Here is a 25,082-nt window from a genome sequence, read left to right as displayed (position 1 = left end):
TTCGATGTATTGATGGACTCGACGATTCCTGCACTGGAGCTCGGCGATGTGTAGGAATCGATGCCGCGCGATGCGCGTCGCAGACGAGGCGCTGCGGTGACACGGCTCGGTCCAGTATCTAGCGAATGTAGCGCGATAAACACACATTTGCCATTTATTGTTGAAAATAAGACATTTTCTCATTCCTTTCTTTAATTTTTTTTACTGAAAACAATTCACGAGAATTTTACACTTTGTACAAGATATGTATTGAGTCTTATTCCTGCATAATTTGCAAGTAATGTACAGACGCGAAACATTAATTGCCCTTCGCCAACACTGCCAACTTGAAGAACGCAGCATTGAATTCTCCAACACGAATTGCAGAGGCATTCAAGTGGGGACCTCTCAACCCGCTGTTAGTCCGGCGTCTTGACTCACTGTGAACACCGTCATGTTTGGAACAAGGCTTAGGAGAGGTCACGATGACAATGGGGGCATGCGTTGGTTATGAATTGGCCCCTCTCCACGCTGTTCCCCCCACACCGCTTCCGGTAAGCCGGTCAAGCGGCAGGCGGCGAGGCAAAGTGTGGACCAGTGGCACCTCCATCAGACTGCCCGGCCTGTCAGTCAACCTCCTTCAGACTGCCCGGCCTGTCAGTCAGCCTCCTTCAGACTGCCCGGCCTGTCAGTCAACCCCCTTCAGACTGCCCGGCCTGTCAGTCAACGTCCTTCAGACTGCCCGGCCTGTCAGTCAACCTCCTTGTTGCTGTGGATGGGGAATGGCTAACGGTGACGAGAGCAATATCAAACCATGGAAACGATCACCGCACGCGATTGGGCATAGATGTCAACCTTAGTGGTCACCCCGTGGCCCTTATACATCTCAACGTTCATCCTACAAAGTCCCATCACAAGGGGGAAACACGAACAGACAAACACATTTTTGTTGTTGCCCGTATTGAAACGGCTGTACGCCGTATGGACCTAAAAACTCAATTTCCCTGTACAGGAATACGGGTAAACAATCGTATGGGTTGAGAGGTATGCGATCGTGTTAGCAACGTGACGCTCTTTTACCCAGCTGTAAATTTCTGGCAATAATCAATACATGCTCTGCTTCCTTGACTTGTTCCAAACAGGTTGTTTCTTGCGTAGAAGATCTGTCCACGATGGGCACGCTCGTGCGAAAATCGGGTTGGAGTTGAGCGGTCATTTGTTTTGTGGTCTGCACGCGTCCTCGCGCTGACCTGGGGAAGACGTTGTGGTGCGTGCGCGGCGAAAACCCGCGACAAAATAACAACTATGCATAAAACGCAAGTGTGGCCATCGACCTGTCACTGGCACCGAGGCCACTGTAATAAGTTACCAGATAGAAACGCCGTCCGTCGGCAGCATTCACGTTGTCCTTTAAGCCCATGCCTCCGTTTTGCCGCGAGACTTGACACAAGCAAGGAAACCGCTGGATCCGATTCCACGGCAGTTTTCAACAGGAGCCCCGGGGGCTCGTCAGCATGGCTTGTTTTCCAAAGGGCCTTGAAGTGCGTGGTCTGGGACAAAGCCCTCCTCATAGAAGGGGCCTTCGCGCACGCCTGCTGGGCTCAACGCGGGGCCGTGCTCCGTGCGAGTCACTCCTCCTCTGCCTCCCTCTCGCTGCCGTGCTCGGGGCTGTTGAGGGCTGAGCCCGTGATGTTTGAGGCGTCGGACTGTGTCTGCAGGATGGGGTCTGCAGAGAAGACGACGGCTGGGTTAACATTCGGAAATGTTTACTTCAATCAATTAAAACTTTTATATAGAACAATGGAAGGCAAAGTCTATTTCATCTGGGCATGATGGTACATGGCCGATGGCACACGCGGATGACCAGGAGGCAGCACTGGTGGATGACATAAGACTAAACAAATATTCACCACGTGCTAATTTCACTCTAATACGTCTTTGATTGTGCACTCTCATGCCCCCTGTAAAGAGTTGTTTTGCCATCAGGAAATCTAACCGTAATTGTTTTTTCTCGGGATTGGATTAAGTGAAATAACAATGTCTTTTTTCTTGTTATGCAGTCATTAGTGAGTGAACCGAGCGGTGGTTAGTGGGTGCGGTGGTGGTCGGTGTGGATGCAGTGGTGGTGTGGGTGGCACGTGGTGGTCACCGTGCAGCGTGGTGAGTGGCAGCACGGAGACATCGTCGAGGTCGTCCCCGGCAGGAGGGAAGGGCGGCGACCCTCCCGCTATCACCGCCATCATGGCCGTCTCCATGGAGCCGTCGTGCACCGGGTCCTCATCTGGGCAGCTCAACTCCTTAGGATGACAGGCACACACGCGCACACACAGTCGATATGTATGCATCGGTTCCTGTACAGGCTGTTGGGCCAAGTGTTGTTAAAGAAAGCTCTCATCTCCTGTGGCTCGGGTTCGACGATGACGTTGACAATCGTCAGGTGCTCTGCTGGGTCTTCACGAGGCTCCGCAAACCGACTGGAGAGACGCCGCTTGCCGTGTTGAATGCAGAGAGCAACGCGCCCGGTTGGACCGATTTGGGTGAAACCGGTGTGTTGGTCTTTGGCGCCGCATGTCCGACTGTTCACCGTTGATTTTAAAAGTCTATCGAAACCAGAGGTCTCTTCTCTAACTTTGATGACCTTTCTGGCAGAGCATGGGACTGAATGGCCACACGTAGCAGAGAGCGCTGCACCACGGGATCACCGCACGGTCCCCGCCCCGGCAGCTGGGGCTCGCTGCCACTGCTTCCGCCGATGGTGCCCGGAACTCGACGCACCTGACTGACGAACTCGGCCGCGTCTGCGATGAGCGTCGCTCGTTCATCCTCGTCGTCGTGCAGGCCGGCCTCGCGCCCCGCCCCCACCGCCTGCATCGCCGTCTCCACCGCCTCCTTCTCTCCGTCGTCGCTGCCCGTGCCGAGGGCTTCCTCCACCAAGAGCGGGAGCTCGCGGTCGCCGGGGGACGACAGGTGCCCCGGGCAGATGACATCGACTTCATCGGTGACGGCGGCGACGATGCCGGTGGGAGGCGACGCGAGGGGGTGCGACACGAGGTCTGTGTCGCCGGGAGCCGTTGGGTAGATGGTGCGGACGTCGGCGTGGTCGCCGTCGGGTGACATCGCGTGGATGATGACGCGAGAGCCGTGCGGCATCTCGACAGCGGAGCTGCGACCATCCTGCAACTGCAGCAGCAGCAGTAACAGGAGGTGGGTAAATAGCAGAATCAGAATATTTAATTATACTGGAGGAATCCGATGAGCTATAAAGCTCTTTTTATCTTCTATTATGGATCTTTTTATATTTTTCACAGATGTCCAGTAGGGGCAGGTCAAAAGCTACAACAAACAATACCAAACGCGATAGGAGTGCAACGTATAGGAGAGGTAAGCAGCGAGAGCGGCAGCATCGTCACTCTCAACATTTCCCTTCCGCGAAAGTCCTCGAGTCGAACTGTCTCCCTGCTCACACAGGCGCAGAGCGGTGCCCATCTCCTGTTCAGTCGCGAGTGAGTCCATGGCATCTCATGACGCTATTCCAAATGTACTCGGCCATGTCACGGTCCAAATACGAAAGTATGAATATGCACCTGCAAGTTACTCCATTGGGAGAAGCGCAGCGATCGCCGCCACCTGCTGTGAAACCACTGGAGGCCGTGTCTGTGCAACACTGCAACCTTCTTGCACGAGAGCCTCGCGCTCTAACAACGGCGCAAATATCAAATGCACTCGCAATTAGATTTTTTCTGCCGAACAAAACAACCAGATAGATGGCGTCGTTATAGGCCGTGAGCCTGGATGAAGGCCTTAAGCATGCAGATGTCCAGACACGATGCCAGCTGCACCGCCGAGATAAAACGGAGGACAAAACGACATCTCTTTTTAAACGCAATCGCGTTTACGGGTGCGGCCGACGAACCTGGAGCTGGCGATCGCCGTCCCGCAGCTGCACGGCGTGCATCACGACCTGCCCCTCCTCGGGGACGCCGGCGGCGGCGGCGGAAGACGGCGACGGCGACACCGCGGGGGCAGGGGGGCCGCCGGTGGGGACGAGCGCCACCGCCGGGCCCCCGCCGCTCAGCGTGACGGGAAGGCCCGGGGCGGAGCCCGCCTGCAGCAGGAACGTGCACAGGGCGCCCGTCGCCTGCAGGTGGAACGACTGCAACACGCGAGGCGGAGGAGATCGATAACGGTTCGCCGGTCGGGCCCCGCGGACTGCAGGGACCCATGCCGTGCAAGATCGAGCCGTCACCGTGGTGACGGGCGTCGACTGCACCGCGCCTCGCCAATGCGTGCCACCTCCACGCTCCGCCCTCTAATAGTATCCTATCATCCGGTCTTAGATCTTCCCCTTGGTCGCCACATTCGGCAGTCTACCCTCATCTATGCTGCATAAATACCCAGGCAGGTGCTTTGTTTTTGTGCGGCTAATGGTAAGACCCAACCCTGAGCAGCATGCTCTAGGTTTGGTACTAACTCCTTCTCAGAGTGGGCAGCAATTAGCAGATCATCTCCATACATAACATGGTTGACCAATATGGAGCCATCCCTTGTACCAGACGGAAATTCCACAGGTACATTAATGCAAAGCTTCTTGAACTACATGGTTAAAGATGTTAAATAGTGATGGGGTCAAAGGACATCCCTTTCGCACCCCAAGATGAACAGAAAATATCTCCGACTCCCGGCCACGCAGATTTACCTGAGCCTGCCCACCATCATGAAGGTCCGTTCTGATTGTGAGCAGGGGGTCAGGAACTTCACAAGCACGAAGAATAATCCAGAGCCCTGGCCGACTGATGGTATAGTCGGCCTTGAGCATGTCAATAATGCAGCGATGGAGGTCCATAAAAAAGACCCCCCCCCCCGTATTGCTTGAACAGACTGTTAGGAAAAGTGCTGTTAGCAAGTACCTATGAAAACCGGCACGGCACACAAGGGGATGGGTGGCCAGCACCATACCTTGCCGCCTTTGTCTCCCTAGCGGCGAGGTTTACACACCTCACCAGGTACTAATTTGAGGCTGAGTCAACCTAGGGGAGGCCCAGGACCGGTTCAGATAATCGTCACTGGTGTTGGCCGTGAGCAGGAATCTAACTCGGGTCGCCAAGTTTGTAGCGCACTACCACTCCTCACACACAAGTCCATACACACACACACATGCCAGTCTTTACTGAGTTCCATGTCTGTACAACCAAGACTAAAGCAGCCGAGCACTCACCGGTAAGATTTCAAACGTCTGCAGAGCGGCTGCGTTAATTGTAACAGTTTCTCCATCGCCAGAATCACCTGGACCAAAGCAAGACGGTGAATTGAGAGTGACGGGGGCATTGTGAAAGTTACCCATGATACCACAACTGACCCGGGCTGCATGTGTGTTTAAGGCTGTAAAGATGAGTTTGAATGTTTGTTCGTGACGAGAAACACGTAAAGCAAAATCGTGCGCACGCACGGCGTACATGTATAACATGCCCCAACACGTGTGTGCGTTTGTCTTTGGAAGTGGAGGCGAGCCCCGGGGAGCCCCGCGTACCCGTCTGCGTGATCTGCACGGGGATCTGCAGCGTGGCGATGGTGGTCTGGGGCAGCAGGGCGCTGCCCTCTCCGCGGGGCAGGCGCAGGCAGACGGGGGCAGTGGGGACCCCAGGGGAGCCTGCGGGGGCCGCGGGAGCCCCCGTGGGGTGGACGCGCTGCACCACCTGACGCAGCACGGGGATGTGCGTCTGGCTCAGGTAGTCGAGGAGGTCTGAGGGAGGGAGGGATTCATGTATTGTTGTTAGGGAGGGATTAATGTATTGTTGTTTCTACAACTATCTATGACGCTTCGTTATACAGGAAATCCTCACCCAGTCTCATGACTGTCTTCAGGAAGTTCCTGCCAAGTTTTCACAGTAAAATGTGGAATCAAAATTGAGTAATTTTTTTCAATATTTCCAAATCTGGACTGTGGGATCATGATACATGCAACAAATCGTGGGTGTAAAGTTCTAAAACTATTTTTTTTAAGTTCTGTCTTTTAAACCCATCTGTTTTATAATATATATTTTATATGATCTGGTTTATCCTTTATTTCTATGTTTTAGATGCTTTATTAGAAGTTTAGATTATTTTATTTTAGTCCAAGGCTGACTATGCTGCTTGCGATTTCCCCCTCTGCTGCTTGCGATCTTTTTGTAAAAGCTCAGCACTGTTTATTTATTCACCCATTTCATATATATGTATATATACACACACCCACACACATCTTTAATGTTTAATTACTTTACAATTTGACTTAAACCATTTCATTTTCTGTAGCGCGAGAGAGCCGGCTGCATATGTTGAACCGTGCAAACGCAACGTATGTACGTGTGTGTATGTATGTAGTGTATGTATGTAGTAGGTGCTCGATAACAGCACTTGCCCCTACAGTATGTCTTTATCTTTGTATATATGTAGTGTCATGTAGTGTAGCGGTTAGCGCGTTGCACTACGAACGCTGGGGAGACAAAAGTGGCCGGGCGTGGTGTTGGCCATCCATCTCCTTGTGTGCCGTTCCAGCCTTCATAGGTGCTCGCTAAAAGCACTTCCCCCAACAGTCTGTTAAAGGCTACACGGGGGGATCTTTGTATATCTGTACGAATGTTGAAATTGTTTCGCAGCGTACGTAGCCAACCGTGCTAATCGGAGGTGCAGGAGCTAATGGGACACGCAACAACGCGTAATGCGCCCACGCGCCCCGTCTCACCGAGGAAGGGCACCTCCTTGTGCGTCGTCACCTGCCGCTTGACCGTCCACCACTTGCTGCGCAGCCACTGCGGCGAGCGCACGCTGTTCCAGCCGTCGCACAGCTTCTCCCAGTTGATCTCGCTCTCCTCCCGCGGCTTCAGCTCCACGATGCTGCACGGCGCAACGCGGGCGCCCCCAGCCGCACGGAATCAGACTCGTCATTGAGACCGCGGGAGAAATCCCATGAGTTTCTGAAGCTCTTTTTCAGACGTCCAGTAGAGGCGCGGGGTCGGCGAGTTACAACAACAAACAATACAAACAACCATCAGAGTGCAAAGTATAAGAAAGGAAAGAAAATCACTGCGAATAAATACGTTAAATAGATCAAGTATATACGTTCAAATTTCATAAGTACACCAATTCCCAAGCCAGCAAATAACAATAGCAAGAACAGTTGCAGACCACACCAAGACAACATAGTCCCTCAATTAAACTATCAATACATGGATAAGGAGTAAAGTTACAAATCACATTTGCAAATGTGACTGCTGTATCCAGCACTATTCTCCTGCTTCAGGACATTTTTTGAAGGAAGATTTACGATGTTAAGGGAGGAAACAGGGTTATTCCAAAACGTTGGTGCTGCAACGGCAAAGGCTTTGTCACCTAATCCTATTCTCGTTCTTGGAATAGTTAAAATGAAATTAAATGGATATCTCATTGCCTTTTATGTACTTGTTTCCCTTCTGCTTCCCTCCTGCTTCCCTCCTGTTTCCCTCCCGCTTCCCTCCCACGGTCCGCCACCCCCCCTCCGCGTGCGCACCGCAGGATGAGCTCGATGTCGTCGTCCTTGGTCCACTCGCGCCCGCCACTCTGCTTCCAGTTGAGGTAGTTGAGCCACTTGGAGCGGCACTGCTTCTCGGAGCGAGTGCCCACGCGCTCCGCCACGTCGGCCCAGCAGACGCCCTGCGTCACCGCCTCCCCGGGCGTCGTGCCCGTCAGCTCGTGCACCACGTCCGCCAGACGTTGCTCCTCCTCCACCGTCCACTTCCCTGCGGCGCACGCGCACGGGGGCGAGGCGTGGACGACGGGAACGCCGCGTGCGTACGTTAGTGCCGCACGGCTCTCCCGCGTGGCCAAGTCGTACCGCACGCTGTTCGGCACGACGTCCGACGTTGCGCTCCGCGTGCCGAGAGCTTCTTAATTAATTACGGTCTTTTATCAATCCGCTGCTGGATGAAGGCCTCTCTACGGAGGGTCGTTTCGCCGTACGCCGCGACGCCGGTCGTTGCGGCTTGGTGAAGCGGGAGAGCCCAGGACCAGTTCTCCGATGTCCCTCACCACTGATGCTCGCCGTGGCTGGGAAAATTAACTCGGCTCACTGGACTTGCGGTGCAGTGCTCTGACCGCTGCATTGACCACCAAGCCCTCTTCGGTTCCCGACTACATTCTCCGAAGAAGCCGCCAGCACTCGGGAGCGAAGCATCACACGTCACGCCAAATGACGCACGGTACGACACAAGCACACATCATGGAGCTATGGGGATGGAAGCGTTTGGCAATGGGCGATGCCAACGGAGCGTCTACTCAAGTCCTGGGAAGTACAAATCCTCTACGCGTTGAATCCAGGCCGTGGTCACCACAGGGCGATTAAACATTTCTTGATTCAAATAGATTCTTACTTTTGCAATACATAGTCAACCCTTAATAATCGCAGGTATTTTGCTGTTTAAGTTCGCGGGTTTGCATTTTAAATATTCGCGGCCATAGCTCCCTACTACCCAACAAGTCGTCGCATTTCCCGCTCCCCACGCTAATATTAAGGGTTCACTCTCCGTAAGCTCGTGCGCGTCCACTGTGCCCCTGGACGCAGCGAGCTGGTCACCTGTGTTGCAGGTGTCCTTCATGAGCCGGCAGCGATCTTTGACGGAAGACGCACTCCGGCCCAGAGCTGAGCCAATGGCCGCCCAGTCATTCCTATGCTTGGCCCGAAGCCTGGGTTAAGGTTAGGGTTAGAGTTGGAGATTGTGTTAGCTGTAAGAGTTACGTTGAGAGTTTGGGTTACGTTGAGGGTTAGGTGTTAGGGCTAGGTTTAATTCTAGGGTGGGTGTTTAGCTGATTCTCAGTCAGAAAATAGCACTCGACGAAGCCTAAAGCGGCCGCGAGCCTGAAGCCCAACCCAGCCCCAACCCTCAGCCAGGCGCATCCCCGAGCCTCCGCTAGGCCCTGATGCAGGATACCAGATCCTCTGGACTGGCACTTCTGTTGGTCCCGAGACGTCGTCTCAGGAGCACCCGGGAGTCCGTGTCGTCTCAGCGGACGGCGACGAGGCCACGGAGCTGCCTCCCGGCTGGGATGCGGCTCTCTCGAGGAAGCGACGCGAGGGCTTTCTTCTATTCACCCGCGCTCTCACTTAAAGGGTTTGTTGTCAGGTAAATCAAAATCCTTGTTTTATCACTGCTGGTCTAACCCCAGGTATAGACTCTCAGTCAGTGATTTTGACACTGAATCAAGTCTCCTGAAAACCTAATGCATAAAAGGTTGTGTATAATACTGCATTTTAGAAACTTATGAAAAACTAAAATATACTTACTCTTTCAGTTGTTCAATTTCCTCTGTTGTGTATCTGTAAGAGCACATACGAAATTGAAATTGATCTTAAACATTATAGGCAATAAACAAGCAGTATTAAAACGTTGCAGTTGTTCAGATTGACCAGCATCAAGGGCACTGACCACAATTCTTGAATGGCTTACGATCTGAAAAGACGCTTCTGAAAGTGCTCAGCAAGCAAACGGACACAGCAAAGTGACCGTGGCCCAGGCGCTGGAGAGGAGTACCCCCCATTGAATCAGAATCATCAGAATATTTATTTATACTGGAGGAATCCGAAGAGCTATAAAGTTCTTATTCACAGATGTCCAGTAGTTGGAGGGCCCGTGCCCACCGCGCCACGCCGCTGCGCGACTGCGGGCGGACGGGCGAGCCACTCACTTTCCGACGTGGTTGCGGTTGTCGTACATGCGCAGCACGCGGCGGTACACGGCGAACAGCGGGCGGTTGAGCCCTCGCGCGATCGTGCGGTAGAAGTCCTTGCGCTCGTCCTTGGGCATCTCGAATATGACCTCCGCCGCGTTGCCGATGCTGTTGGCCTGCACGGGCGGGAGGGGGCACAGAGGCAGCGGCTTGGCAGCGTGTGGCGCCGCCATCGGCGCTCCCGCTGCCAGGCTGGCGGACCGCACAGAGACGAAGAAATGCGGCGGCACTTCCAGTCCATCGGGACGACAGGCGGCCAGGAGACGTCGTCCCCTGGTGCGCGTGACTTCACCACACGCGCCGGTTTGCTTCCTCGCCAAGTAACATTCACTAAAGGAACCGGCCAAACCCTCCAGTCACACGAAACGATTTTGGAAACTCGGTGACATTTTTTCGGAATACATGAAGGGATCCTTTGCTTTCAGCATCCAGAGACTAACGGTGCATTCACCACTCCAAGCGATTGTCACGTCCCATACGTTACCGGCAATTTGTACACCGTGGATCGCGTGACGAGCGGGGATTGTTTCAGGGCCCATGGCTCCGCTCCCCGTGCTCAACCCTAACAATAATTGGCTGAGGCTTCACGTGACATTTACTCAACGATCTGATATCCAGCGACATCACTCGAGGCCAAAGTGTCCATTGTGTTACATTGCGTGCGTTACATCGGGCTGTAACAAACGCATCGATTCAACAATTTAAGTAAATTCATACACTCTTTAACATAGGCACATGTTGATTGTATTGGATTCACACGATCCCTCTAGCCACACCGCCAAATCGTGACCCTTAATTCGTGACGATTCACTGAACGTCTGGGAGGGGGAATCGTTCGACACCGACTGGGGAAGCTGGCGCCGCTGCACTCACGAGACGAACATTGCGGACGGTCGCGTTACCTTCAGGTAGCTCTCGATGTTAATGATTAGGAGATCGGTCTCTTCTTTTGACCACATGCCCTGCTTCCACTTGTGACCTGCATGGCCAAGCAGTGGACAGCAAGTGGACCGCAGGTCAGAGGCGGGTTGACCCCGTGGAACGCGGTCAACCCTCACACACATTTGGCAGTCCACAACGCGGCACAATCGGAGTTTTGTGACAAAAATTACGCTGCCTCAAGTTTCTGGGGATGAAACAGATCTCTGGCCATTAATTGTATTACTACAAATCTGGATAGAGGCTTTACAGCCTTCTCTCGTGCTGTGATGGACGTAATGCTAAGCTTGTATACAGCAAGACAATAATTTACTCACTCACAAATACTGAAATGTGAGGCTTAATGCGTTTTTTGTAAAGGCTGTCGACTGAAAGATATTGCAATGTTTGATATACAAATAAAACTGAGCAAGTCATGTGTGTGTATATGAATAGAAAGCACACGTGTTCATGCATGTGTCGTGTATATGTTTGTGTTGCACCTTTGATGTAGAGCGAGTCCTTGTCCTCCTTGGTTGTGAACCAGGTCTGGCTCACAGGGTCAGCCCCGGTTGGCTGCAAAATCAGCACAGGAGAGGAGACAACGCTTAGGACGTGAACCGAGCACGTGTGTGCATGTGTGTGCGTGTTTGTGTGTACGTGTGTGTGTGTTTGTTTGTGTACGTGTGTACGTGTGTGCGCGTGTGTGTGTGCGTGCGTGCGTGTGTACGTGTGTGCGTGTGTTTATGTACGTGATTGTGTACGTGTGTGTGTGCGTGTGTGTGCGTGTGTTTGTGTATGTGTGTGCGTGTGTTTGTGTACGTGTGTGCGTGTTTGTGTACTGGTGTGCGTGCGTGTGTGTGTGTGTTTGTGTACGTGTGTGCGTGTGTGTTTGTGTACGTGTGTACGTGTGTGCGTGTGCGCGTGTGTGTGTGCGTGCGTGTTTGTGTACTGGTGTGCGTGCGTGTGTGTGTACGTGTGTGCGTGTTTGTGTACGTGTGTGTGTGCGTGTGTGTGCGTGTGTTTGTGTACGTGTGTGCGTGTGTTTGTGTACGTGTGTGCGTGTTTGTGTACTGGTGTGCGTGCGTGTGTGTGTGTGTTTGTGTACGTGTGTGCGTGTGTGTGCTGTGACTGATGAGCCCTGCAGCTGTTACTTTATTCAGGTGTAAGCTCAAGAGACCAGGATAGAGTCTCGTTTGCAAGACTCACCTCATTATTTACGAGAGTGAACTATTCTTGTGATGGCAGCCAAAGATGAATCACATTGAAAGGCGTGGCGCAGTCTGAACCAGCGCAGGTGCCATTTGGTGAAATTATCAATAAAACTGAACTGCCTTAATTTACTGATTCTATGACTTTTAGAATCGGTAATCAATTCTGAATCAAATTATCAAAACAACCGATGGTCGATGAAAAACTCGACTGCGGAGACGCTACCGTTGCTGGTTTGCGTCTCCCTTTAACGAGACGGGGTGAGGGGCGAGTGGTGAGGGGTGAGGGGCAAGTGGTGAGGGGCGAGTGCTGAGGGGCGAGTGGGAGGGGCGAGTGGTGAGGGGCGAGTGGTGAGGGGCGATTGGTGAGGGGCGAGTGTGAGGGGCGAGTGTGAGGAGCGAGTGGTGAGGGGCGAGTGGTGAGGGGCGAGTGTGAGGGGCGAGTGGTGAGGGGCGAGTGTGAGAGGCGAGTGCTGAGGGGCGAGTGTGAGGGGCGAGTGTGAGGGGCGAGTGGTGAGGGGCGAGTGCTGAGGGACGAGTGGTGAGGGACGAGTGGTGAGGGGCGAGGGGCAAGTGGTGAGGGGCGAGTGTGAGGGGCGAGTGTGAGGAGCGAGTGTGAGGGGCGAGTGTGAGGGGCGTGTGGTGAGGGGTGAGTGGTGAGGGGCGAGTGCGAGGGGTGAGTGAGGAGGGGCGAGTGGGAGGGGCGAGTGCTGAGGGGCGAGTGGTAAGGGGCGAGTGGTAAGGGGCGTGTGAGAGGGGCGAGTGCTGAGGGACGAGTGGTGAGGGGTGAGGGGCGAGTGCTGAGGGGCAAGTGTGAGGGGCGAGTGCTGAGGGGCGAGTGGGAAGGATGAGTGCTGAGGGGCGAGTGGTAAGGGGCGAGTGGTAAGGGGCGAGTGGTAAGGGGCGAGTGGTGAGGGGCGAGTGGTGAGGGGCGAGTGGCGAGTGGTAAGGGGCGAGTGGTGAGGGGCGAGTGGTGAGGGGCGAGTGGTGGGGGTCGTACCTCGATGCTTAGGCCGTCCATGTCCGCGAGGCTGCCCAAGCTCGCGGCGTTCCCTGTGGGCGAGTGGGCCGCGCTGCTCGCTGCCACGTCGGACCCGGGGGGCGCCGCCACGACAAAGTTGCCCGTGCCTCCTGTGGCGCTCACGCAAGAGAGAGAGAGAGACGCCGAGACGACCTCGCGTGTGAAGCCCGCACCACGTGGTCAGTCGCTTCGTCCCGGGGCTGCTGCCTCGTTGCTCTGATTTTAGCGCCACGTTCAGTCTCACACGTGCCACCTGGACACCTCGCCTGTAGCAGGTTAACATCAAGAACTCTACAAATGCATAACTAAAACATTGGTATAACATGTGGGCTTTCGCGACCAATATCATCCATAATAGAGGTTTTTTGGGGTTAGATCGCGTAAATATATAAATGTGTTGTTAAAACCCGCCACCACCCAACACAGCCAACTAGTAAGGTTTGTCACCTAAAAATGACATGCCGATTCATTGCTAGTGTAGAGTAGAGATGTACGCAGTGCGCGCAGTTGAGCAGGTGCGATCGAGGACGAGCAGGTGTGCGCGCTGGGGCAAGACGGGAGATTGGGGCGATGATGAGGGATTAGTGAGTGTGAGAGGAGCCGTGGAGGCGACAGCTGAAGTGGGGAGCACTGAGGACTCGGAATGAGGAGGGGTATAGCAGCGGGAGTAGTGTGCGTGAGCAGAGTTGAGTTGTTCGGGGACCAAGAGAGAAGACTTCTCGCCGCTGCCGCTCGAGCCGTCAACGGGACCTCGCCCCTCACGCAGTCGCCGGGCGTGGGGCGTTGGCTGAACCCCCGGCCCGGGACAGACGGGCGAGTGGGTACGGGGCAGCGGAGAGATAGCAGAGAGTAGGTGAGGTGAGAGTGGTGAGGTGCGGAGTGGTGCGGTGCAGAGTGGGTGAGGTGCAGAGTGGGTGAGGTACAGAGTGGGTGAGGTGAGAGTAGGTGAGGTGCAGAGTGGGTGAGATGCAGAGTGGGTGAGGTGCAGAGTGAGTGAGGTGCAGTGGGTGAGATGCAGAGTGGGTGAGGTGAGAGTGGGTGAGATGCAGAGTAGGTGAGGTGCAGAGTGGGTGAGGTGAGAGTGGGTGAGGTGAGAGTGGGTGAGGTAAGAGTAGGTGAGGTGCAGAGTGGGTGAGATGCAGATTGGGTGAGGTGAGAGTGGGTGAGATGAGGAGTGGGTGAGGTGCAGAGTGGGTGAGGTGCAGTGGGTGAGATGCAGAGTGGGTGAGGTGAGAGTGGGTGAGGTGAGAGTGGGTGAGATGAGGAGTGGGTGAGGTGCAGAGTGGGTGAGGTGAGAGTGGGTGAGGTGAGAGTGGGTGAGGTAAGAGTAGGTGAGGTGCAGAGTGGGTGAGATGCAGATTGGGTGAGGTGAGAGTGGGTGAGATGAGGAGTGGGTGAGGTGCAGAGTGGGTGAGGTGCAGTGGGTGAGATGCAGAGTAGGTGAGGTGCAGAGTGGGTGAGGTGAGAGTGGGTGAGATGAGAGTAGGTGAGGTGCAGAGTGGGTGAGGTGAGAGTGGGTGAGGTGAGAGTAGGTGAGATGAGGAGTGGGTGAGGTGCAGAGTGGGTGAGGTGTGGAGTAGATGAGAGCGGGTAGCAGGAGAAGCAGAGTGTGTGGTGGCAGTGGAAGGCAGTCATAGGAGTGCCTACAACGGGTGCGAGAGTCGGGTTAGTCAAGTGTGAGCTGGTGATCTGTTACTCCGTGTCAGTGCGAGTTATTTCGAGACACTACACTACTACAGCACTAACCGGTGTGTTTGTAAAGCAAAGCCACAACCTTATTTATATGGTAAAGAACGTAGATTATGCATGCGCATTATGCAAGCCCATTGTTCTGTTGAAAGCTTCGGTAATACATCTTTTGTACCAGATATTAATTTCTGTATTTTATGTACTGTGCCAAATCTGACTCGGATGTTTTGTTTTTCCAAACATCTGGCTAGTTTCCAAACATGTGGAAACAAAACAATACTCATCTTGTAAACTTCATAAATAAAAGACTTCAAAATTACAAAACCGTACTTCACATCACGCCCCCCAACCGCGCGGCCCCCACCTGTAGCGGCGGGCGAGGTTCCGATGGCCGGGTCGGGCTCCGCCACGAGGCAGATCCGTTTGGTGGACGGCTCCGAGCCCTCCCTGACCTGCAGCTCGTCTGCACGGCAACGCGCGCACACACACACGTCACACACACACGTCACACACACGACACGTCACACACACGACACGCACACACACGGCATGCACACACACGGCACGCACACACGTCACACACACACACACGGCACACACACACGTCACGCACACACACGGCACACACATGGCACACACACACCCGGCACGCACAGACGGCAGACACGCACGGCACACACGGACGGCACATACACGGGAGACACACACGGCACACTCACACGGCACGCACACACACGGCACACACACACACGGCAGACACGCACGGCAGACACGCACGGCACACACACACACATTGCATGCACACACACGTCACACACACACACGTCACACACACACACGTCACAAACGTCACACACACACGGCACACGTACACACACGACACGCGGCACGCACGGCCCACTTGACAACTTAATTTAATTGGCTCTGTCGGGTGGTAGAGGGTTATTGGTAAACTAACGATTAATCAAAACATTGGTCGTGAAAGCCGACGCATAAATTAATTCATCAAATCATTCATCCTCGCGCCCCATACCATTGCAGCTGAGCACCAGGTTCCCATCCTCGTCATGACACATGGTGACTGTGCCGATCGTCTCCAGCGTCACCCCGGGGGACTCATCTTCCCCACAGTTCATTCCTGCGCCACGCACAACACCGCACCGTTACACCGCGCTCGTCATCGGAAATCCACAGCTGAATGGACGACTTCTTTGACAACCGTCCCAGTCGTCACATGCCTCCTTCCATCCTATTTGCCCACGGAGAAGCTCCCATGATCTCCAGCGAGCCCATCACCTTCTCTCCGGGCTCGTGGGGCGGCATGAGCTGATGCCTGGTGTGTAGGACAGGGGGAACAAACATCGCCGGACGCGGCGATTACGTTCCAGCGAAATGCCGTGCTGGGCAACACCACGCTCGACAAATAATAGAGCTCATGGCAAATATAGAGTTGTGTACCTGCGTTTGAAATTGTCACCCCCGCCCTCTCTGTTCAATGTGTGGACTGCTACATGCATGCGGCAATGTGAGCATTTGGGTTGTGCCGTTGATCGTGTCGAGTGTTGCATTATCATGCAAAAACACGCAAAAAGCGCACGTGGTAAATAGTTGTCAGTCGATTCATTTCCGCCTTCCAAAGGATACAGCACTCTCACGGCCGGACTTTTCGACGCGAAGATGAGAATCATAGCCGCGACAAACCACCTAAAGCCGAAACATCATCCCCGTGTTCCGGAAAACAAACTCGTGAGGCACACCGCCTCGTGCCCAAACACGCGATCCATAAAACCGCGCTAGGCAAGGTTTCCCTGTATCTTGCCAGCGTGCACGGACTTCTCAGACTGGACCTCGTGGCTGTAGTCTCTGGTCTGTCATTGCAATGTAACGCGTGCGTGTGCCCGTGTGTATATGCTGAGACCACAAGGGGGATTACTCAGAGCGGCAGCTCTTTGTGGATCGTAATCCCTTTTCTAGTGCGGCCCTCACGAGATGTGGAACGATCAGTGGATGCAGCTTCCATTGAATGTTTTATTTATTGTAACACCCTGCACAGGAGGAGGTGGTGGTGCACAGGCGATGTGCAGTGTCTACAGGTGGTGGAGGTGCACAGACGATGTGCAGTGTCTACAGGTGGTGGTGGTGGTGCACAGGCGATGTGCAGTGTCTACAGGTGGTGGTGGTGCACAGGCGATGTGCAGTGTCTACAGGTGGTGGTGGTGCACAGGCGATGTGCAGTGTCTACAGGTGGTGGTGGTGCACAGGCGATGTGCAGTGTCTACAGGTGGTGGAGGTGCACAGACGATGTGCAGTGTCTACAGGTGGTGGTGGTGCACAGGCGATGTGCAGTGTCTACAGGTGGTGGTGCACAGGCGATGTGCAGTGTCTACAGGTGGTGGTGCACAGGCGATGTGCAGTGTCTACAGGTGGTGGTGCACAGGCGATGTGCAGTGTCTACAGGTGGTGGTGCACAGGCGATGTGCAGTGTCTACAGGTGGTGGTGCACAGGCGATGTGCAGTGTCTACAGGTGGTGGAGGTGCACAGACGATGTACAGTGTCTACAGGTGGTGGTGGTGGTGCACAGGCGATGTGCAGTGTCTACAGGTGGTGGAGGTGCACAGACGATGTGCAGTGTCTACAGGTGGTGGAGGTGCACAGACGATGTGCAGTGTCTACAGGTGGTGGAGGTGCACAGGCGATGTGCAGTGTCTACAGGTGGTGGTGGTGCACAGGCGATGTGCAGTGTCTACAGGTGGTGGAGGTGCACAGGCGATGTGCAGTGTCTACAGGTGGTGGTGGTGGTGCACAGGCGATGTGCAGTGTCTACAGGTGGTGGTGGTGCACAGGCGATGTGCAGTGTCTACAGATGGTGGAGGTGCACAGGCGATGTGCAGTGTCTACAGATGGTGGAGGTGCACAGGCGATGTGCAGTGTCTACAGGTGGTGCACAGGCGATGTGCAGTGTCTACAGGTGGTGGAGGTGCACAGGCGATGTGCAGTGTCTACAGATGGTGGAGGTGCACAGGCGATGTGCAGTGTCTACAGATGGTGGAGGTGCACAGGCGATGTGCAGTGTCTACAGGTGGTGCACAGGCGATGTGCAGTGTCTACAGGTGGTGGTGGTGCACAGGCGATGTACAGTGTCTACAGGTGGTGGTGGTGCACAGGCGATGTACAGTGTCTACAGGTGGTGGAGGTGCACAGACGATGTGCAGTGTCTACAGGTGGTGGTGCACAGGCGATGTGCAGTGTCTACAGGTGGTGGAGGTGCACAGGCGATGTACAGTGTCTACAGGTGGTGGTGGTGCACAGGCGATGTACAGTGTCTACAGGTGGTGGTGGTGTACAGGCGATGTGCAGTGTCTACAGGTGGTGGTGGTGGTGCACAGGCGATGTGCAGTGTCTACAGGTGGTGGTGGTGCACAGGCGATGTACAGTGTCTACAGGTGGTGGTGGTGCACAGGCGATGTGCAGTGTCTACAGGTGGTGGTGGTGCACAGGCGATGTACAGTGTCTACAGGTGGTGGTGGTGCACAGGCGATGTGCAGTGTCTACAGATGGTGGTGGTGCACAGGCGATGTACAGTGTCTACAGGTGGTGGTGGTGCACAGGCGATGTGCAGTGTCTACAGGTGGTGGAGGTGCACAGGCGATGTACAGTGTCTACAGGTGGTGGTGGTGTACAGGCGATGTGCAGTGTCTACAGGTGGTGCACAGGCGATGTGCAGTGTCTACAGGTGGTGGAGGTGCACAGACGATGTGCAGTGTCTACAGGTGGTGGTGGTGCACAGGCGATGTGCAGTGTCTACAGGTGGTGGTGGTGGTGCACAGGCGATGTGCAGTGTCTACAGGTGGTGGTGGTGCACAGGCGATGTACAGTGTCTACAGGTGGTGGTGGTGGTGCACAGGCGATGTGCAGTGTCTACAGGTGGTGGTGGTGCACAGGCGATGTACAGTGTCTACAGATGGTGGAGGTGCACAGGCGATGTGCAGTGTCTACAGATGGTGGAGGTGCACAGGCGATGTGCAGTGTCTACAGGTGGTGCACAGGCGATGTGCAGTGTCTACAGGTGGTGGTGGTGCACAGGCGACGTACAGTGTCTACAGGTGGTGGTGGTGCACAGGCGATGTACAGTGTCTACAGGTGGTGGTGGTGGTGCACAGGCGATGTGCAGTGTCTACAGGTGGTGCACAGGCGATGTACAGTGTCTACAGGTGGTGGTGGTGCACAGGCGATGTACAGTGTCTACAGGTGGTGGTGGTGCACAGGCGATGTACAGTGTCTACAGGTGGTGGTGGTGGTGCACAGGCGATGTACAGTGTCTACAGGTGGTGGTGGTGGTGCACAGGCGATGTGCAGTGTCTACAGGTGGTGGTGGTGGTGCACAGGCGATGTACAGTGTCTACAGGTGGTGGTGGTGGTGCACAGGCGATGTGCAGTGTCTACAGGTGGTGGTGGTGCACAGGCGATGTACAGTGTCTACAGGTGGTGGTGGTGCACAGGCGATGTGCAGTGTCTACAGGTGGTGGTGATGCACAGGCGATGTGCAGTGTCTACAGGTGGTGGTGGTGCACAGGCGATGTGCAGTGTCTACAGGTGGTGGTGGTGCACAGGCGATGTACAGTGTCTACAGGTGGTGGTGGTGCACAGGCGATGTACAGTGTCTACAGGTGGTGGTGGTGCACAGGCGATGTACAGTGTCTACAGATGGTGGTGGAGGTGCACAGGCGATGTACAGTGTCTACAGGTGATGATGATGCACAGCCACCACTAATTTCCCTGCCTCGATCGCCACCCCAACAACGTTCCGCCTCTTCTCCCCACCCCTCTCGCATCTTTCCCATCGGCTGCCCTCTCCCCGCGTCTTTGACAGAAGCGACGTCCTCGTCTCTCTGCGTTCACAGCTGACAGACTCGAACAGGCCTCGTCCGTCTGTATGCCTCGTGTATCAGAATGCACACCTCATACAAGATGTGTGGATAATGCCCGTGAGTCTGTGTATACAGTACTGTACTATTGCGTGTGTGCGCTACCTCCGTGTAGTGCGCGCGTGATGCATAAACATTGCACCCAGCGACAGCCACAGCCACCACTAGCAGCAGCAGCACTCACAAGCGCCCAGCACAGCGACAGACAGACCACTCACACGGTGACACGGCCACGTGCAGTCTCCGCTGTGGACACGAGAACTCTCTCTCTCTCTCGCACACAGCGGCGCCGGCAGGACGCGGTCTCAGTCGCCCCCAGCGCTCCAATGTCCAACCACAGCAGCAAGGGCCTAGCCCCAGTCGCCATGTTACACAGCAGCCACAGCAGCAGCAGCCGCTCGGCTCCAGCGTGGGGGGAAGCTGCCGTGGCGAGCCGCTCACTCGGCCCTTCCCCTCCACGCCCGCCCGCCCGCCCGCTCGCTCCCCGCTCATTCATCCATTCCCGCTCCGTCTCCCACGCGGCTGGGCCGCTCGCCACTCACTTCCTGGGTCCGGGGACTCGCCGCGACCAGAGGCCAGGATGTGCGGCCCTTCAAAACCCTACAGCGGATAGGTATGAGGGATTTAAAACCCTACATGCGATGCGTATTTGAGCCAAAAACTCTACATCAGATAGGTATAAGGGATGTAAAACCCTACATCGGATGCGTATTTGAACCTAAAACTCTACACCGGATAGGTATATATGATTTTAAACCCTACATCCGATGCGTATTTGAGCCAAAACCCTACATCGGATAGGTAAGAGGGATTTTAAACCCTACATCTGATACATACTCGAACCTAAAACTCTACAGCGGATAGGTATAGGAGATTTTAAACCCTACATCCGATGCGTATTTGAGCCAAAAACTCTACATCGGATAAGTATTAGAGATTTCAAACCCTACATCTGATGCGCAATTGAACCTAAAACTCTACACCGGATAGGTATATAGGATTTTAAACCCTACATCTGATGCGTATTTGAGCCAAAACCCTACATCGGATAGGTATAAGTTATTTAAAACCCTACATCTGATGTCTATTTGAGCCAAAAGCTCTACATCCGATAGGTAAGAGGGATTTAAAACCCTACATCTGATGCGTACTCGAACCTAAAACTCTACACTGGATAGATATAAGATTTTAAACCCTACATCCGATGCGTATTTAAGCCAAAAGTTATACATCGAAAAGGTATAAGGGATTTAAAACCCTACATCTGATGCGTATTTGAACCTAAAACTCTACACCGGATAGGTATATAGGATTTTACTGGTAGGAACGAAGTGGACCAGCCACCAATAGATTATTTCGTCCGTCCGTCCGTCCGACCGTGTAGCAACATCGCCCCCTACTGCAAACACTTGTCGCCCCCTACTGCAAACACTTGGCATGACCCTACAAAAACCTTTAGACTCAGTGAGGCTTTCCTGGCTAAACAAGTGTAACATTCCCTTATAATTCCCTGAGATAGCTTTTAATTAAAACATTTAAATTAATGAGGCTTTCCTGGCTAAACACGTGTAACATTCCCTTATAATTCCCTGAGATAGCTTTTAATTAAAACTTTGAAATTCAAATTTTACTCGCAGCGCCCTAAAGCCTACAGCTAGGCCTAAAGCCTAAAACTAGGCCTGACACTCTCCCTTCGTATCGTACCCCCGCGTGCGTGAAAGGGAGTTAATGTTTAACAATGTAACATTCCCTCATGTTTTTAAATAGAAACATTTAAATTTAAAGCTTTTACGTAAATAATTAAAACATTTAAATAAAAAATTAACTCACAACGCCCTAAAGCCTACAGCTAGGCCTAAAGCCTAGAACTAGGCCTGAAACTCTCCCTTCGTATGGTCCGATTAGGTGTAGCAACATCGCCCCCTACTGCAAACACTTGGCAGGACCCTACAAAAACCTTTTCACTCAGTGAGGCTTTCCTGGCTAAACAAGTGTAATAATACATGATGTTTATATTCTTTGGTTATTCGTTCCTACCAGCCCACCCCGCAGGGTCCTGTTAAACCCTACATGCGATGCGTATTTGAGCCAAAACCCTACATCGGATAGGTATAAGGGATTTAAAACCCTACATCTGATGCGTACTTGAACCTAAGACTCTACAGCGGATAGGTATAGGGGATTTTAAACCCTACATCCGATGCGTATTTGAGCCAAAAACTTTACATCGGATAGGTATAAGGGATTTAAAACCCTACATCTTATGTGTATTTGAACCTAAAACTCTACACCGGATAGGTATAAGTTATTTAAAACCCTACATCTGATGCGTATTTGAGCCAAAAGCTCTACATCGAATAGGTAAGAGGGATTTAAAACCCTACATCTGATGCGTACTCGAACCTAAAACTCTACAGCGGATAGGTAAAGGGGATTTGAAACCCTACATCCGATGCGTATTTGAGCCAAAAACTTTACATCGGATAAGTATTAGAGATTTAAAACCCTACATCTTATGTGTATTTGAACCTAAAACCGTACACCGGATAGGTATATATGATTTTAAACCCTACATCTGATGCGTATTTGAGCCAAAAACTCTACATCGGATAGGTATAAGGGATTTAAAACCCTACATCTTATGCGTATTTGAACCTAAAACTTTACACCGGATAGGTATATAGGATTTTAAACCCTACATCTGATGCGTATTTGAGCCAAAACCCTACATCGGATAGGTATAAGTTATTTAAAACCCTACATCTGATGCGTATTTGAGCCAAAAACTCTACATCCGATAGGTAAGAGGGATTTAAAACCCTACATCTTATGCGTGTTTGAACCTAAAACTCTACAGCGGATAGGTAAAGGGAATTTGAAACCCTACATCGGATAAGTATTAAAGATTTAAAACCCTACATCTGATGCGTATTTGAACCTAAAACTCTACACCGGATAGGTATATAGGATTTTAAACCCTACATCTGATGCGTATTTGAGCCAAAAACTCTACATCGGATAGGTATAAGGGATTTAAAACCCTACATCTTATGCGTGTTTGAACCTAAAACTCTACACCGGATAGGTATATAGGATTTTAAACCCTACACCTGATGCGTATTTGAGCCAAAAGCTCTACATCGGATAGGTAAGAGGGATTTAAAACCCTACATCTGATGCGTACTCGAACCTAAAACTCTACAGCGGATAGGTTAAGGGGATTTGAAACCCTACATCCGATGCGTATTTGAGCCAAAAACTCTACATCGGATAAGTTGAGGGATTTAAAACCCTACATCTGATGCGTACTCGAGCCTAAAACTCTACACCGGATAGGTATATAGGATTTTAAACCCTACACCTGATGCGTATTTGAGCCAAAACCCTACATCGGATAGGTATATGTTATTTAAAACCCTACATCTGATGCGTACTCGACCCTAAAACTCTACAGCGGATAGGTATATGGGATTTTGAACCTTACATCCGATGCGTATTTGAGCCAAAAGCTCTACATCGGATAGGTAAGGGATTTAAAACCCTACATCTGATGCGTATTTGAACCTAAAACTCTACACTGGATAGGTATATAAGATTTTTAACCCTACATCCGATGCGTATTTGAGCCAAAAGCTCTACATCGGATAAGTTGAGGGATTTAAAACCCTACATCTGATGCGTACTCGAGCCTAAAACTCTACAGCGGATAGGTATGAGGGATTTAAAACCCTACATCTGATGCGTATTTGAACCTAAAACTCTACACCGGATAGGTATATATGATTTTAAACCCTACATCCGATGCGTATTTGAGCCAAAAACTCTACATCGGATAAGTATTAGAGATTTAAAACCCTACATCTGATGCGTATTTGAACCTAAAACTCTACACCGGATAGGTATATAGGATTTTAAACCCTACATCTGATGCGTATTTGAGCCAAAACCCTACATTGGATAGGTATAAGTTATTTAAAACCCTACATCTGATGCGTATTTGAGCCAAAAGCTCTACATCGGATAGGTAAGAGGGATTTCAAACCCTACATCTGATGCGTATTTGAACCTAAAACTCTACACTGGATAGGTATATAAGATTTTTAACCCTACATCCGATGCGTATTTGAGCCAAAAGCTCTACATCGGATAAGTTGAGAGATTTAAAACCCTACATATGATGCGTACTCGAACCTAAAACTCTACAGCGGATAGGTATGAGGGATTTAAACCCCTACATCTGATGCGTATTTGAACCTAAAACTCTACACCGGATAGGTATATATGATTTTAAACCCTATATCCGATGCGTATTTCAGCCAAAAGCTCTACATCGGATAGGTATAATGGATTTATAACCCTACATCTGATGCGTATTTAAACCTAAAACTCTACAGTGGATAGGTATAGGGGATTTTAAACCCTACATCCGATGCGTATTTGAGCGAAAAGCTCTACAGCGGATAGGTACGAGTGATTTAAACCCCTACATATGATGCGTATTCGAACCTAAAACCCTACATCGGATGAGCACAGGGCTCTTCAATCTTAAAGCTGATGAGCGCACGCATATCAGAAGCACTGTTCAGGCGTCTCCATTCAGTGTCTCATCAGCGGTCAGGCTCTCTGCAAATGCTCTCACAGAGGGGCAAGGCCGTGAACGGCTTTTGCTGCTGTTCAGGAGGCTCGCGATGGGTCGCCACGCGTTGGGCCCACTGAGCCACGGGAGGGCCTCCCCAGCGCGTCTCACGAACCCGCCCCAGCGGTGCCACACCGCAGCGAGGCCTCGGGCAGCCACGGCCATGCGTTTGGGCCTTCACAACGTTAAAGTGACGATCCGGCTTTCGAGTTCGGTCTGTTGTTGTCACGCCTGTGGATTGTTTCGGCGCAGATTCCACAGGGCACTTGCAGGAATGGGGTTCCACTACCTTGGGGAGGAGGGGTTGCAGCCCTGTCAAGCCCTCATCAGTGCCCCTACCTTATTGCAGACCAATTCACACCGTATTGCTCACCCCGTGCCCTTACAAACATCAACCTTCATCCGACAAAGTCCCATCACGAGAGAGAAACGCAAACATGTGTTGCCCGTATTCAAACGGCTGTATGCCGCATGGACCCAAAAACGACATTTCCCTGTACAAGAAAACGGGTAAATCGTATGGGTTGACATCTATGGGGTTTGCGAAATCGGTGATTGTAGGTAGCGGCATGAATGTGTCTGCTACGACATCAAAGCAGCAGCCGCTGGCGACTCGGCACTTGCAGACGACCCCTTTAGGCCGGGCAAGTTGCGCGGAACATTCCTCCGTCAAATAAAGTTGTCAAATTCCCTCAGACACGATGCCATTTGACACAGCGCGTTAAATTCAGCATCCACAATACATGCTCTTTTGCTAGATCGCCTAAATAAAAATGTCATTAAACCCGGCACAGCCAATTAGTAAGTTTTGTACTAATTGGCTGTGTCGAGTGGTGGCGGGTTTAACGACACATTTATAGTTACACGATCTAACCCCCCACAAAGAAAAGCCTGTATTATGGATAATATTGGTCGCGAAAGCCAACGTGTTATACATTCAGCATCTGTTGCAACTTCCAAGATG

General features: G+C 52.4%; 1 protein-coding gene and 1 long non-coding RNA gene across 4 annotated transcripts; one reads left to right on the top strand and one right to left on the bottom strand.

The window, feature by feature from the left end:
- Nucleotides 1-174: 174 nt before the first annotated feature.
- On the bottom strand, nt 175-20,173 carry DMTF1 (cyclin D binding myb like transcription factor 1). 3 transcript variants are annotated; one of them, XM_078610449.1, is made up of 17 exons: nt 20,025-20,173; nt 15,590-15,694; nt 14,921-15,019; nt 12,847-12,977; nt 11,139-11,211; nt 10,620-10,696; nt 9,676-9,833; nt 9,275-9,307; nt 8,567-8,676; nt 7,505-7,733; nt 6,701-6,852; nt 5,507-5,719; nt 5,195-5,262; nt 3,893-4,132; nt 2,755-3,159; nt 2,129-2,276; nt 175-1,705 (listed from the first exon to the last, which is right to left on the bottom strand). In XM_078610449.1, exons 2-17 carry the CDS (start codon nt 15,690-15,692, stop codon nt 1,608-1,610), a joined length of 2,337 nt encoding a protein of 778 aa, XP_078466575.1. In that variant the 5' UTR covers nt 15,693-15,694; nt 20,025-20,173; the 3' UTR covers nt 175-1,607. The 3 variants fall into 3 exon arrangements, with proteins under 3 accessions (XP_078466575.1, XP_078466578.1, XP_078466576.1); XM_078610452.1 differs by having other exon boundaries at nt 12,847-12,974; XM_078610450.1 differs by lacking the exon at nt 20,025-20,173 and adding an exon at nt 19,701-19,940.
- Nucleotides 1,244-5,700, top strand: LOC144730011 (uncharacterized). The gene is made up of 3 exons (XR_013587779.1): nt 1,244-2,525; nt 2,629-3,183; nt 5,477-5,700. It is a non-coding gene; the product is annotated as an uncharacterized LOC144730011 (long non-coding RNA).
- Nucleotides 20,174-25,082: the final 4,909 nt, after the last annotated feature.

This window comes from Lampetra planeri, chromosome 34 (assembly GCF_965212315.1).
Source record: "Lampetra planeri chromosome 34, kcLamPlan1.2.h2, whole genome shotgun sequence".
Classification (NCBI taxonomy): Eukaryota; Metazoa; Chordata; class Hyperoartia; order Petromyzontiformes; family Petromyzontidae; genus Lampetra; species Lampetra planeri.
This window is presented reverse-complemented; position numbering and strand designations above follow the sequence as displayed.